This window comes from Prionailurus viverrinus, chromosome D4 (assembly GCF_022837055.1).
Source record: "Prionailurus viverrinus isolate Anna chromosome D4, UM_Priviv_1.0, whole genome shotgun sequence".
Classification (NCBI taxonomy): domain Eukaryota; kingdom Metazoa; phylum Chordata; class Mammalia; order Carnivora; family Felidae; genus Prionailurus; species Prionailurus viverrinus.
Window position 1 is genome coordinate 1026173 of NC_062573.1, and position 14361 is coordinate 1040533.

General features: G+C 52.0%; 1 protein-coding gene across 2 annotated transcripts in view; it reads right to left on the bottom strand.

The window, feature by feature from the left end:
* The window catches only part of LOC125150799 (neutrophil gelatinase-associated lipocalin-like), a 43066-nt gene extending 35841 nt beyond the window's left edge, over positions 1-7225 (bottom strand). The window contains exons 1-7 of one of the 2 annotated variants that reach the window (XM_047831157.1): positions 7017-7224; positions 6361-6497; positions 4895-4974; positions 4632-4751; positions 4311-4412; positions 3579-3609; positions 3265-3406 (exon numbers count right to left, since the gene is read on the bottom strand). In XM_047831157.1, coding sequence (XP_047687113.1) covers positions 3590-3609; positions 4311-4412; positions 4632-4751; positions 4895-4974; positions 6361-6497; positions 7017-7154 — 597 coding nt within the window. In that variant the 5' untranslated portion in view covers positions 7155-7224 and the 3' untranslated portion in view covers positions 3265-3406; positions 3579-3589. Of the gene's footprint in view, positions 1-3264; positions 3407-3578; positions 3610-4310; positions 4413-4631; positions 4752-4894; positions 4975-6360; positions 6498-7016 lie in introns of those variants that run through there. The other variant, XM_047831158.1, reaches the window with a different exon arrangement.
* Positions 7226-14361: the final 7136 nt, after the last annotated feature.

Consider the following 14361-nt stretch of genomic DNA (forward strand, 5'->3'; position numbering starts at 1 on the left):
CAGTTAAAGAATTAAATGACTCTCGGGCGCCTGGGTGGTGCAGTCGGTTAAGCGTCCGACTTCAGCCAGGTCACGATCTCGCGGTCCGGGAGTTCGAGCCCCGCGTCGGGCTCTGGGCTGATGGCTCAGAGCCTGGAGCCTGTTTCCGATTCTGTGTCTCCCTCTCTCTCTGCCCCTCCCCCGTTCATGCTCTGTCTCTCTCTGTCCCAAAAATGAATAAACATTGAAAAAAAAATTAAAAAAAAAAAAAAGAATTAAATGACTCTCAAAATACCATTATATTACTAAATACTAAAATAACTCAAGGGGCACCTGGGTGGCTCAGTTGGTTAAGCATCTGACTTCGTCTCAGGTCATGATCTCATGGTTTGTGAGTTCAAGCCCTGCATCATGCTCTGTGCTGACAGCCTGGAACCTGCTTTGGATTGTGTGTCTCCTTCTATCTCTGCCCCTTCCCCACTTGTGCTCTGTCTCTGTCTCTCAAAAATAAATAAATGTAAAAAAAAATTAAAAATAAAATAAAATAACTCAAATGCATAAAACACTTCTACAAAACAGAGTGGCATTAGATGTTTTAAGTGTTGCACAAGGTGGAACTTAAACTCTCATAACAACAAAACACTGTATATACATTCCGGAGTACCTCAAAAATATTTCTGGATTTCTAACTATCATGACACTTTATTAAATAACCCTTCTCTTTCCTTTAGTGATGAGTTAAACTCTTGGACCGAAGGATTTTGGTTAGATCCCAAAGGACTTTTCATTTGAGCTAATCTTGCTAGTTATTGTACTTGGTTTTACTGTTCTCTCCCACATCTGTCTGCCTGGTGCCAGATTCCATAACTACAATAACTTCAAGCCAAGAGATGATCCTTTCTACTCAAGGATGTTCATACATGTTATCCACCTTGGATTCACCTGCCTCACCTTAATTTCCCTTTTTGTTCCCTGACGGGCCAATATTGACCTATAGATGGGGACAACTGTATGCCCCTACTCATCAGGAAGACGTTACAGAAGGTGACACCTTCTTCCTTCAACAACCTTAAAGATATAAGGGTCAAAATTGTTCAGAGGAGATATGATTAAGGAGCGTGGAGCAAAATGAGGCTGGCATATCTCCCCTCCCCCAGGTGGAATATCTGACATATTTCTCACACACTCCTGGCTACTCAAGAACAAAGGAAAAGCATTTAAATGCTTGCTATGGTGATGTAGGAAACTAAGGCAAATGAAATGCCTACAGCCTATTGGCAAGTCCTTTAAACCAGCAGAGTAACCTTCCTCTGGGATCTCAGCTGCCTCATTAATGACACTTTGCCAGGGGCAAAGAGAACCTTAGCTTAACAGTATCCCAACCTCCAGGATCCTGTAAGTCTACTTCCTTTATCTCAACTGCCCCAAGGTATATGCTGGCAATCATACTCCAAGTTTATGATCCCACAATATGCATCTGAAGGGTCTCTCGACTGAGGTTTTAATTCAACAGTAATAATGGTGTTTCCCTAGCAACAGCTAGCCCCTCAAGGTCCTGGAAACTTTGCTTCCAAAATACCTTAGAGACTTACTCTATCCCTGACCCCCTCTCTGCCTGAGGGTATATAGTCAGTTACCCATCACAACCCCAGTGCATCTCTTCCTGCCCCTATGTCCTGTCCCCACGCTTTAATAAAATCACCTTTTTGCACAAAACGTCTTCCAGGAATATTTCTTGTCCATTGGCTCCAGACCACCACACAGAAAAACCCCAAAACATCATCAGTATACATGCTAGATTACCACACAAATATTTCTGGATTCTAACTGAGCTGAATACTCAAATTGGTGCTTTAAACAATTCCTTGCTTTCCTTTCATGATTGGTCAAACTCCTGGACTTAAGGATTTTCATCAGTTACCAAAAGACTTTTATTCGGGCTGCTCTTTCTTGTTATCCTAATTACATTTGGCTGTTTTCTCTCCTGTCTCTCTGCCTGGTGACAAGACTCCATCACTACAATAACTTCAAGCCAACAAATGATCCTTTCTACTAAAGGAGGTTCATACTCATTGTCCTTTTTGGATCCAGCTGTCTCTGCCTTCTGTAACTTCTTATATGTTCCCCAACTGATCAATATTGACTCATAGGTAGGGACATCTCTACTCCCCTACTGAACAGGAAGAAGCTACAGAAGATGAGACCTTCCCGTTCAACAACCTTAAAGATGTAAGGGTCAAAATTGTTTAGGGGTGATATGATGAGGAAGAATAAGGCAAGCTGAGGGCAAAGTACAAGCTAGCATTACACCTCCCCCCACCCCAAGTGAGATGTGTGTGACATGCCTCAGACACTGCTGGCTTCCCAAGATCAAAGGAAAGGAAAGAAAACAAATGGTTAACTGATAGAGATCCCAGTCATGCAGGACATGAGTCTCCATCAGTTTATAAATATCTTAGTAAATTAGAAGAAAAAGGCAATCTTATCAATAGCCTAATCTCCAGAAACCTATAGACTCGGTTTCCTGGAGCCCCCACATCACCCCTCATAGTAATATGGGGAAGAAAGGCAGGAAGGAAATGTCAGGTAACATTAAATATCCTGATACCCTGCAGCCCGTTGACAGATACGTGAGGCTGGCAGAGAAGAACATTGCTCAAGGAACTCCCTACTGTCTTAATGTTGATGTTTGCTAGAGGGAAAAATACCTTAGCTTGACAATAGCTAGGCCTCCAGTATTCTGTAAATCTTCTTTAGCATCGAAAATCTCTTTTAAAACTTCCCTTGACTTTACCTCCTCCAAGGCCATAACATAACCAGTCACTCTTCACAACCCAAGTCCAGCTCTTTGTGTCCGTGGGTCCTGTCCCCGTGCTTTAATAAAATCACATTTTTGACCCAAGTACATCTTCAAGAATTCTTTCTTGGCCCTTGGCTCCAGACCCTTCCATCACCCCACCCCTATCACCCTTCATCACTGGTTAAGTGGTGGTGAGATCACCTCGGCCCCCCAACTCTCCCCAGCTGCCTGGCCCTGCCTGGGCCTCTGCCATTGGACCTGTTGCAGGTGGTTGAAAATGGGTGTGAGTTGTGCCCAGGCAGTGTGCTACAAGGCAGGGGCAAGTGACAACTCCTGCTGGTCTGGGGTTGGGCCTGGAGTTGGGAGCTAGAAGGGTTCAGTCAGAGCTGGACTCTGCTTCTGTGGCCTCAATCCCTTTCTGGAAACCACATTTCTTGGGAGTGATGCTCAGAGGGCCCAGAGGTCAAAGAGCACAGACTAGAGACTAGGCGACACATGTTTATTTAGCAAACAAGGAGGGGTTCCATGAGCAAGACAGCCTGGGGAGCAGATGGTGAGCTGTGCAGTGAGAAGGGTCTCCACATCTTTCAGTAGCGTCCAGGCTGGTGGGGACAGCTAGGTGGTGCCCTGGACAGAGATTGGAGGGAGATCAATGGAGTAAACAGAGCCGGGGGCACCTGAGAGGGAGTCAAGGGAATAGAGAGGGCAGCAGTGCTGGGCAGGTGGGACAAAGGCAGACCTGGGACCACCCCCCAGCTGCACCCTGGCTCCCATCAGCCCCCTCTGCAGCCATACTTACCGCACACTTGCTCACTCATCGATGCACTGATCTGTGGGGGACAGAGGGGTCAGTATGGACAAGGGTGTGGGGGGGTGGTCCCTGACCTCCAGGGCCCCTGCACTGCCCCTGGACTACCCTGGGCCTCAGTCTGGTCTAGCCACAGAAGTTCTGGGGCTTCCCTTCATAGACGGTACAGCAGAGGGCTGGATGATGGGGCAGGGACTCGGGGAGAGGCCTGAGGACTAGCAGACCTGGGTGACACCCATTCTCCAAAGGAGGCAGATGAGGCCCAGCCGTGGTCTTGATTGGGCACCAAGCCTTCTGCCTGTTTACCTGCTGAGTTCTGACACACCCTCAGCCTTGGGGAGGCACCTGCCCAGACCGGGCTGCCTGAGGACAAGGGCACCTGCCAAGTCAATGGTGAGCCAGCCCCAGGGCAAAGGGGGAGGTGGCCCAGGACAAACAGGCCAGGCAGGGAGGAGGAAGAGGGGGAAATGGCCAGGCAAGGAGACTGGGGAAGCTTGGCCCCAGATGTGTAATTCTCATGTGGGCAGGACTGAGCTATTGTGAAGGAGGAAACTTGGGAACCAGAACCCTGGGTGTGACAGGGTCTTCTTGAACCCAAAGTGGCTCCTGGAGCTCCAGTGACCACAGCAGGGCTCTGCCTCCCTCCTCTCCCCCCTTCCCTAGTGAGGCAACATCAGGTCTGGACAGTCCCCATGTGCCCTTCTCTCCCCAGCTGCTGATTACCGATGGGGATTGGGAAGATGATGTGGTCATCGGTGAGGCCCAGGGATTTGGCGAAGGTGATGAAGTTTTCCTTCAGCTCCTGGGTCAGCTCCTTGGTCCTCCCTGTGGCCAAGATGGCTGGTGAGTGGCTGGCGAAAGCTCCATGAATATTGTGGAACCCGTGAATGATGCCTCAGACCCCTCCCTCCTGAGGGGTCTGTGGAAAGACCCCTCTCCCGTCTCCCAGGGCTCAGAGTGAAGGGGACCTTGGGGGCTGGGTGTTGTGGGCCTCTTTTCTCCCAGCATGACCAAGAGCAAGGTTCCAGAAGGGGTAAGACCCACCATAGAGGGTGATCTTGAAGAACTCCCGGTTTTTGTAAACTTTCTTGAAGAACACCGTGGCAACCTGGTTGTAGTCTGTGGCCACCACTCGGACAGTGTAGCTCTGAATTCCAGGGTAACCTGCATGGTGGATAGTGAGGGATCAGCCCACCCTGGCCAGGGAGAGGGAGCTATTGCTTCCTCCCCTGTCTCCACTGTTTGGCATCTGTGTGGAGGGGCAGTGAGGTCCTTGCCCCCAGAGACCCACTCCACTCAGGACTCACGCTCAATGTTGCCCAGGTTGAATTGGCCTGGCTGGAAACTTGGGAGGAAAGTTCTGATCCAGTGGTCACAGCGCTGGTTCCTGTGGAACAAGAGGCGTGTGGGTAAGAGGGTGACACCCCATCCTGCCACAGCAGGAGGCCCACACGCCACCCCTCAGATGGGCCTGTCTCTTCCCCGCTGAGCCCATCCCTGCCTGTCCCTGCCTACTCTGCCCTGAGCCACTTGAGCTGCTCAGACTCTCCCTCTGCACCTGCTGTCCTTCCATCTTTGAGGCTGTTTCCCTTGGTGGACTTTCCTCTACACTGTCCCCTTACCCAAGGTATTTGTCTCCTATTTTTTTTAAAACTTTTTAAATGTTATTAATTTTTGAGACAGAGAGAGAGAGAGAGAGAGAGAGCCTGAGTGGGGGAGGGGGGAAAGAGGGAGCCACAGAATGCAAAGCAGGCTCCAGGCTGTGAGCTGTCGGCACAGAGCCCTACACGGGGCTCAAACTCAAAACTGTGAGATCATGACCTGAGACAAAGTCAGAGGTTTACCCGACTGAGCCACCCAGGGGTCCCCTGTCCCCTATGCCTATCTTGTGGCTTCCCGCTATAACCTCTCCTGGGGGAATCAACAGAGGCTCCAGTCTGCTGGATGCCAAAGACTCCCTTAGCTGTTGGGCCAACCCTGACCTCTCAGCTGCATCCCATCTGGTCCCCTGGGAACCCAGAGCTGATCTCCCCACACCTGCCCTTCTGCTCCTTCTATGACCGATGCTCTAGCCCCATCCCCAAGTGCCAGAGCCAGAAACCCAGAGGAGCTGGGTAAGCCTTGCCTCCCCTCTCTAGGTCCTAATCTGCCCCTGCTCTGGTCACCTCCCACCTATGACTGATCAGCCTCCTGGGCTGCACACCATCATTCCTCTCCCTGCTGCAGCCACACCCACTCCTCACCAGTACCTGAGGCCTCTGCCACTGTGGTCACCACCCCCTCCATACCGCTCATCAGCTGCTGCTCAGGGCAGCCATGCAATGGCTTGCTGTTTCTTGAAGTGGCTCTCTCTGACTCAGTCCAACAGCCCTGCCACGAAGGTCCCAGGCCTCCTTCTGATGCAGGTTGGTTCCTCAAGGCCCATCCCACAGACCACCTCCCTGGAAGCTCTTGACAAAGCCCTAGGTGGATCCCAGGCTGGATCCAGTGACCCTCCTCCCATTCTAGGACACCTATTCTCTCTTTGTCTTGTTTCCTGATGACGGTCTGTGTCCATTCCCAGGACTGTCTTCTGTCTATGCTGAAGTGACCGAGAAATGTTGATCCAGTGAATGAAAGAAGGAATAAATACAGGGACCCAGTACCCAGCGGTAGGATGAATGATCATCTTTCAGCTTTGGTCACCCCTTGGCTATGTCATCAGTCTGACTCCTGGACCCCCACGGCAGCCCTCTAGGCCCCCCATATTCCCATAGGATGTGGTGGCTCTTACCGGAGCAGGGTGGAGGTGACATTGTAGCTGTTGTCTTCATTCAGCTCGTAGGTGGTGGCATACATCTTGAACTGGCTGTTTTCTTCTTTATTAAATGCGTTCCCTGCCAGTCCTACGACGTACCATTTCCCCTGGAACTACAATGGGGGCTGATGATAGGCAGAGCCAGGAGCAGACACAGGGGGCCCTCCTGCTCCAACCCTGTAGGCACCTCTAGGCAGCCTGGCCCAGAACCAGAAGCCCCTCTAGCTGGGCTGCTGGGACCCAGACTGGCCACACAGGCTGGGCTGATGAAGCCAGCAGGAGCCATTAGGCCAGGAGGGAGCCCTGAGTGTGTCAGGGAGAAGGTGACCCTCGGCAAGTGGCCAGCTGGCTTCCCTGAGCCTCAGTTTCCTCATCATGTAGAGGGCCTGAAGGTTTTCCCACCTTGCAAGGACTGCAGGGATTTTGGAAGAGAGTGTGGACCTGGGGAGTCAGCTCAGCTGACCCTCTTGTCAGCAAGGTTGGGTGTGGATTGGGGCATGGGGTGTGCCTTCCATCAGGGGACCCAAGGGTAGACTGAGCTAAAGCCTGAGCCCATCCTGCCTCTCCTCCCCTCTGTTCACACTCTTCCCGGAGCTTCCCTGCAGCTGCCCCCCACTCCCCAGGCCTCTTACCAGCTCATCCTGGAAGTCAGGCTGCAGAGGGACCCTGAGCAGAGGCGGGGCTGGGATCAGGTTTGGGGTGGAGTCCTGGGCCTGGATCTGCAGGGCCCCCAGCAGGACAAGGCCTACCCACAGGAGACCTAGGGCCATGACTTCAGGGCCAAGGAAGCTGGCACCACTCTGGATATCAGCTGAAAGAGGAGGTGAGTGAGGAGGCTTCCGGAGGGCCCCTTTTATGGTCCTGCTGGGCAACGGCTACCCCAGGGTGGAGCAAATTATCCTTTGCCAAATCCAGGAAGGGTGAGGCAATTGCCCGCAAATCATGCTTAAACTTTTGGCAAGCTCTCTGCTCTTTTCCCCAGGTCAGTATTATGCAAGATGAGGGGCAGGAAGGTCTGGGAGGTAGGGAGGGGGCTTTCCCCATATCTCCACATCTGTGGCAGGGACAGTGAGTCCCTCCACACTCTCTTCCCCCTGGTTAGCACTGCGTGTGGTCAGGGGTCTCCGATCTGGACCAACTGTCATCTCTGACTGCCAGGAGCCTCTCTGCTCTGGCCCAAGTGTAGGATGGCGTAAGTGCAGTGGGGTCCCCTTCCTGCACCTGATCAAAGCAGAGAATGCTCACATCAACAGAACCATGCTGCTTTGTGGGTCTTGAAAGGGAAAGGAAGAGAAGAGAAAGGAAGGGAAGGGAAGGGAAGGGAAGGCAGCTGAAAGAGGACATTCCTGGTAGGGACGGACAGAGTGTACCCTGTGCTGTTCATAGAGCCCAGTTCCTGGCCCTCCCAGGGACCCACCCCAGGCCCTGACACAAGGTGAGACACCCTTTCCCTGACCCCACAACCAAAAGCCTGCTGGGGAGTGTTCCTGATGAGGGAGCATAAGGCAAGCCGAGGGCAAAGCACATGATAGGATGCCTCTCATCCCAGGTGGGATCTGTGTGACATTCCTCAGGCACTTCTGGCTGCCCAAGAACAAAGGAAAGGAAAGAAATCAAATGGTTATGTGATAGAAATCACAGTCCTCCATCAGTTTACCTATGTTCTGGTAAATTAGGAGAAAAAGGGAATCTTATCAGTAGCCTAATTTCCAGAAACCTATACTCAGTTTCCTGGACCCTGAACATCACCCTCCTCTCCATAGTTATACGGGGAAGAAAGGCAAGAAGGAAATGGGAGACTGGGGCACCTGGGTGGCTCAGTCGGTTGAGCCTCCGACATCAGCTCAGGTCATGATCTCATGGTTCATGTGTTCAAGCCCCGTGTCGGGCTCTGTGCTGACAGCTTGGAGCCTGGAGCCTGCTTCAGATTCTGTGTCTCCCTCTCTCTCTCTGTTCCTCCCCTGCTCTCACTCCATCTCTCTCTCTCTCTCTCTCTCTCTCTCTCTCAAAAATAAATATTAAAAAAAATTTTTAAAGAAGGAAATGGGAGATAATTTCTTTATGATCTGTAGCTCATTGACAAATTCTTGAGGCAAATATGGAGTATAATATTTCTCCAGGAATTCCCTACTGTCTCTTGATCATAGGAAAATCCCTTTAGAAACTTCTCTTGACTTGATCTCCCCAACCCCATGGTATCTAACCAGTCTCTCTTCACAACCCCATGCAGCTCTTTCTGCCCTAGAATCTTGTCTCTGTGCTTTAATAAAATCACCTTTTGTGCACCAAAGATGTCTCAAGAATTGTTTCTTGGCTGTCAGGTTCAAAGTCCCACCATTCCCATCTTGAGTCAGCCCCTCCCCATCTCCATGCCTCATTGGTAGGGTGAACCCAGACCTCACCTGGCTCCTAAGGGACTTGGTCCCTCCTGTGGGCCCAGTGGACAGAATCCCCAAGCTGGGCATGCCAGCCATAAATGGCACAGCTTGACAGAGCAGAGCTCTGAGGCTACAGTCCCAGTTCCATCCTGTGGGAGGACAATGGGGGACATGCATCCTCACTATGTGAAAAGGGGTGAGGGGCTGGGGCCCCAAGGAGGGCTCTCCCTGCTGCTCTGGACACTGGGAACCTTGGGTCACAGTGAGTGCTAGGACTCAGCCTCATCCTTGAGAGAGAGGTCACTGAGGGGTCACCTGCCATCTCCGGCCATAGTCTTTGGCTGTGGAGCCCAGGGGTTTATACCTGGGCCCCCAGAAGTGTTCTCGCCGTGGCTGATCCCAGCTTTGTCCTGGAGGGAAACAGTTTCCTCATGGGGGCTTGGCTGTCCATGGAGGTAGCGATGGGTCTCAGACCCTGGGCAGTGTCTCCTAGATGTCACCAAGAGGGCCAGCATTGAGAGAATGCCTGACCTGAGGCTGTCCTGAGGGCTCACTGGCCTCAGATGACACTCCCGGGGATCTCAGGGGCTCTTCCACCTGCTACGGAGGAACCAGCTCCCCTAGCATGGCCTTTGGGTGGTGCGCCCCGAGGGAAGGGACTCCGGGGGTACTGAGGTGGTGAGTAGGGGATGGCTTCCACCTCCCTGAAGCCAGAAAGGTCCCCAAGGGATCCCTGCCCCCTCAGGCCTGTCAGGGTGACGAAGGCAGGAAGTGAGAATGAGCAAAGCTTTGGGGTATGATGTTGCCATCAAAGCCCAAGTGCCCTTGAAGGCACCAGTGGCCACCCCCCACCCCCGTCATCTCCACTTACAGTTCCGTGAACTCCACCCCTGCTCCTCTCCTTGACCTTAGAAGGTATCTCTGAGTTTGCATGACTTCTAGATGTAGATGGCTAGAGCTCCAGAGAATTTTTTTTTTTAAGTTTAATTAGTAACTTCAAGAGAGATAGAGACAGCACAAGCCGGGGAGGGACAGAGAGAGAGGGAATCCCAAGCAGGCCCCACACAGTCAGCACAGAGCCCGACGGGCAGCTCCATTTCACGACCATGAGATCATGACCTGAGCCGAAACCAAGAGTCAGACGCTTAACCAACTGTGCCACCCAGGCGCCTAACTAGGGGAGAGGCAGTGCTCTGGATCACCAAGGAGTCACTGGACAGAATATTCTAGACTTGAAATGTCATGAGGTAGAATGGCCAATGCTCCTTTGGTATTAATTCACACCTCTGCTTGCCAGGGTATGAACTAAGGAGGGGTTAGGGCCCAGTCTGCAGCCTGAGAAAACAGGGCCAGGTGCAGGAAGGGACAAGGCCCAGCTCATGGGCCCCCGTTTGAAACCTGACTCTCCTAGGTGCTGCCCACCCGCTGCCAGTTTTCCCCTCTGTAAAGACAGCTGCAGACAAACCATAAGAGACTCTTAAATACAGAAAACAAACTGAGGGTTGCTGGCGGGGTGTTGGGCATTAAGGAAGGCCCTTGTTGGGATGAGCGCTGGGTATTATATGTAAGTGATAAATCACTAAATTCTATTCCTATATTATTACACTATACGTTAACTAACTTGGATTTAAATTTTAAAGAGAGAGACAGAGAGAGAGAGAGAGCTGCCCTGCAAATTCTGTGAGGTGTTGAAAAGAAAACCATAGGCCCAAAATGGATTCACTTATGTTAAGGGCCCCGTCTCTGCGAGCTAAGACCTAATACCTAATCTCACTGCAGTTTCGGTCCCCCTGCCCCCACCATGTAACCTTTAACTGGTAGGAATGGAATTTCCTGGTCAGCACAATGAAACTTACTGATAGACGCTTCCCGTTTCCCATAGGAGGGTAACCTTGCCTAAAACAATGGATTCTTTGGTAATAATTTCCTTTTCTCTATTCCTTCTCTATCTTTAAAAAAGCTTTCCTTTTCTGCAGCTCAACAAAGCTCCTCTCTCTCTATTTACTAGATGGGATGCTGCCTGACTCATGAATCATTCAATAAAACCAATTTGATGTTTCAAATTACTCAGGTGAATTTTTGTTGTTTAACGGAGGCCACGCACACACACACACACACACACACACACACACACACACAGGGTGTCTCTACACAAGGCCATCTCGGAGTTTCTGATCAAACCCATTCTTCTCTCTGTGTTGGCTCCAGGCCTATCTCGGGCCCACTGGCCTTGTCTCTCTGTTCTCATCTTTGTGTGGTCTGGCCTCAGCTGACACCTGGTGATAGCCATCTTATCACCCCTTCCTCACCTAGCTGCCTCTGCCCTCCTCCACTGGCTCAGCCCAGGAGCCAAGGGAAGGGAGAAGAGTGAAGGGGATGAGGCCTGTCCACGGATTTGAGGCTTAGCAGTGTGTAGTATCCCAACCATACTTTGTGGGGGCCCAAGGACAGTCATGGTCATGGCCGGGCCAGAGATCAAGCCAAGCTATGGTCAATGCCAGCCAACAAGATGTGGGTACTGGGCTGGTTGGAGCTGGAGGGGTGGGGACCAGCTGGGGGTACCCATTGCATTTAGCCTTAGGAAGGGAAGAGTCCTGCAGGCTGGGCTGGGGATAAAGGTAGAGTTCTGCCTCCCCTCCTCAGAGTCCAACAGGGCTGTGGGGGGAGGGTCAGCTCAACATGCACACCCGCCTCATGTCAGTTGAGACTCAGCACTCAGAGGGATGGCGGAGGACCATGGTGTGGACTCAGGCCAACTCCAAGGGCTCCAGGGTAGGCAGGACCCTGAAGGCCACACTATTCACCCGTGTGAACCTATAACAAGCTACACAGAAGCCTTGGGGCCAAGCCCCTCCTGGGAGAGGCCAGGACTGGGCCTTCTAACCCAACCTCTGGGTCTCTACAGTATAGCAGAAACTTAAAAGGCATCCACACCTAGGTTTCTCTGTGGCAAGAAGCCAGGAGAACTCCAGCTGCTCCAGACCTTCCGCACTGTCTCTGGAAGGTGGTTCTCCCCACTCCACATACCCAAGAGGAGAGGCTCCAAGGGACTGCAGTGGCCTGTCTTCCCATAGAGATGCCCAGGCCCCACCCCTTGTCTAATCACCCAGGGGAGCAGCAAAATGCTCTCTGGCAGTTCCTGCACCTCAGGAATCCCGTCCAACCCCTCGGACTGGTTTCTATAAGACTGAGCAATGTCCAGCCCAGTCCATGTTTGAGACACAAGCAGTCCTCTCTCCCCTGCTTGAAGGCTGGGCAGGCCATCCCCGGGGGAAGGGGACAACTGGACTTCTCAGAGCCCAGGACCGCACCTGGGAGGAGCCTCCAAAGGAGATGCCCCCTGGAGGCCGGTCACGGCAGCAGGAACTCTTGGTGTCCACCGGTGAGCCCTCCTTGCTCACTGCAGGTCCAAACACACTGGAGGGGGAAGGCCTGCTCCTCCAGAGCCTTGGCTTGAGTTTCTAGTTTTCAGGAGTTTTCCAACTCCCACGCCTCACCTGTCATACTAGGGCTCACCAGGGGCCCTCAAGGATCTCCCGGCTCCTGCCCCTTCCACGGTTGGGGACCGTGCCTATGGAAAGGCTCTGAAAGGCCGTCCCTCCCTACCTCTCCCATAATATGCCCATTGGGTTCCTCCCTCTGCAAAGGTCCTTTGGGCCCACAGGGCAGTGGGGAGCGGGCCCTGCCATACAAGGTCTGGGCCTTGTCAGTCTGGGCCTTAGGTACCTAGCCCAAGCACGCCTCCTAGCTGGATACTCCTGCCTTTCACTCCAGGACCTGAACTCCCATGCAGGCTAGAGGGCCTATGAAGACCACAGTGGGGACTAGAGGCCACTGCCCTGGGCAGGATCTGCGGTGGACATCCCAGTGCTTAGTTTATCAGGTCTGTGGCTGAGCCTCTCCCTCTGGGGAAGGGGGTCATGAGCAAGGTTGTGACAGGCAGTAAGGACAAGGCCACACCCCCAAGGGAGAGCACGTCCAGCTTTAAAAGAAGGGGCTAACTTGGGATCAGTGGAGAGTGGGGTGAAGGGCCAGGAGGCTGGTGCAGGGGGTGGAAGAAATGCCAAGAACATGCACTGAATCCTCTGCAGAGGCCAGAGTACAGAGCACAGGTCTGGGTGCCTCCCTCTGGGCCCAGCATCCTTCAGGTCTTGGGTGGGCACTGACCTCCCACCAAGGCAGTGCAGCTGCAAACATCCCTCCCTAATTGTTTAGCCGGGTCAGCCAGGACTGGAGTTTCCCATGGCTCCTCGCTTTCTGCCCATACCCCTTGGTCCCCATTTACGGGACTGAAAGCTTAAGTCATAACCAGCCCCCCGAATTCATGTTGGAACCTAATCTTCGGTGTAGTATTTGGGAGTTGGGGGGGAGGGCCTTTGGGAGGTAATTAGATAATAGGGGTGGAGCCCTTGGGAATGGGATTAGTGCCATTGTAAGAGACCCCAAAGAGCTTCCTCGCCTCTTCTGCCATGTGCACAGTGAGAAAGCGGTCATCTATGAACCAGGAATCGGCCCTCACCAGACACTGAATCTGCCAGTGCCTGGTGGCAATGCCTTCCCAGCCTCCAGAACTGTGAGAAATAAATTTCAAAAACATTTTCGAGGGGCACCTGGGTGGCTCAGTTGGCTAAGCATCCAACTTCAGCTCAGGTCGTGATCTCACGGTTCATGAGTGAGTTAGAGCCCTGCATCGGGTGAGCTCATGCCCCGCTCTGGGCTCCACCCTCTGCACTCTCTCTCCCTCTCCCTCTGCCCCTTGCTCACTCACACTCTCTCGCTCTCAAAAATAAATAAATAAATAAATAAATAAATAAATAAATAAATAAATAAAATAAATAAATTTACTTAAATTTTTATTTGAGTAAAGCTGACACACAATGTTACATTAGTTTCATGTGTACAACACAGTGTGATTCGATATCAGTCACCAATCTGTCCCCATGCAAGATCATGGACTCTAGTCCCTATGCTGCCCTTGAGAAATAAATTTCTGTTGTTTATGAGCCACCTAGTCTGTGGTATTCTGTTAGAGACTGAGATAGTCACCTCCCCATGCCGCTGGATCTCCCTGTCCTGGGCCACCTTCCCTCCAACGCCCCTGGAGACCCATCTTGGGCCACCTCTTCCCCCACATCCTTTGGTCTCCTGTTTAGCCATACCCTTGACCTTCTCTCCAGAGCACCCTCTCCAAACAGTGAATTTCCTACTTTTAGGATCTTCTGGAGAGGATGCTTATTTCCCAATCATCAAATTACTGCAAAAAATCACCATGAACTTTTTAGGTTAAATTAACACATTCCAAAGGCCAGAATCGAAAATCAGAAGTTCACTGTGCTGGGGTGCCTGGGTGGCTCAATAGGTTAAACGTGGACTCTTGGTTTCGGCTCAGGTCATGAGCTCACAGTTCAGTAGTTCGAGCCCTATATTGGGCTCCGCGCTGATGGTGCAGAGCCTGCTTGGGATTCCCTCTCTTTGCCGCTTCGTTGCTCTCTCCCCCTCTCAAAATAAATAGTCTTAGAAAAGAAAAATAAACAGTTCACTGTGCCAAATCAAGGCGTGGGCAAGGTCGCACTCCCTCTGGATGTTCCAGGCGGTTATT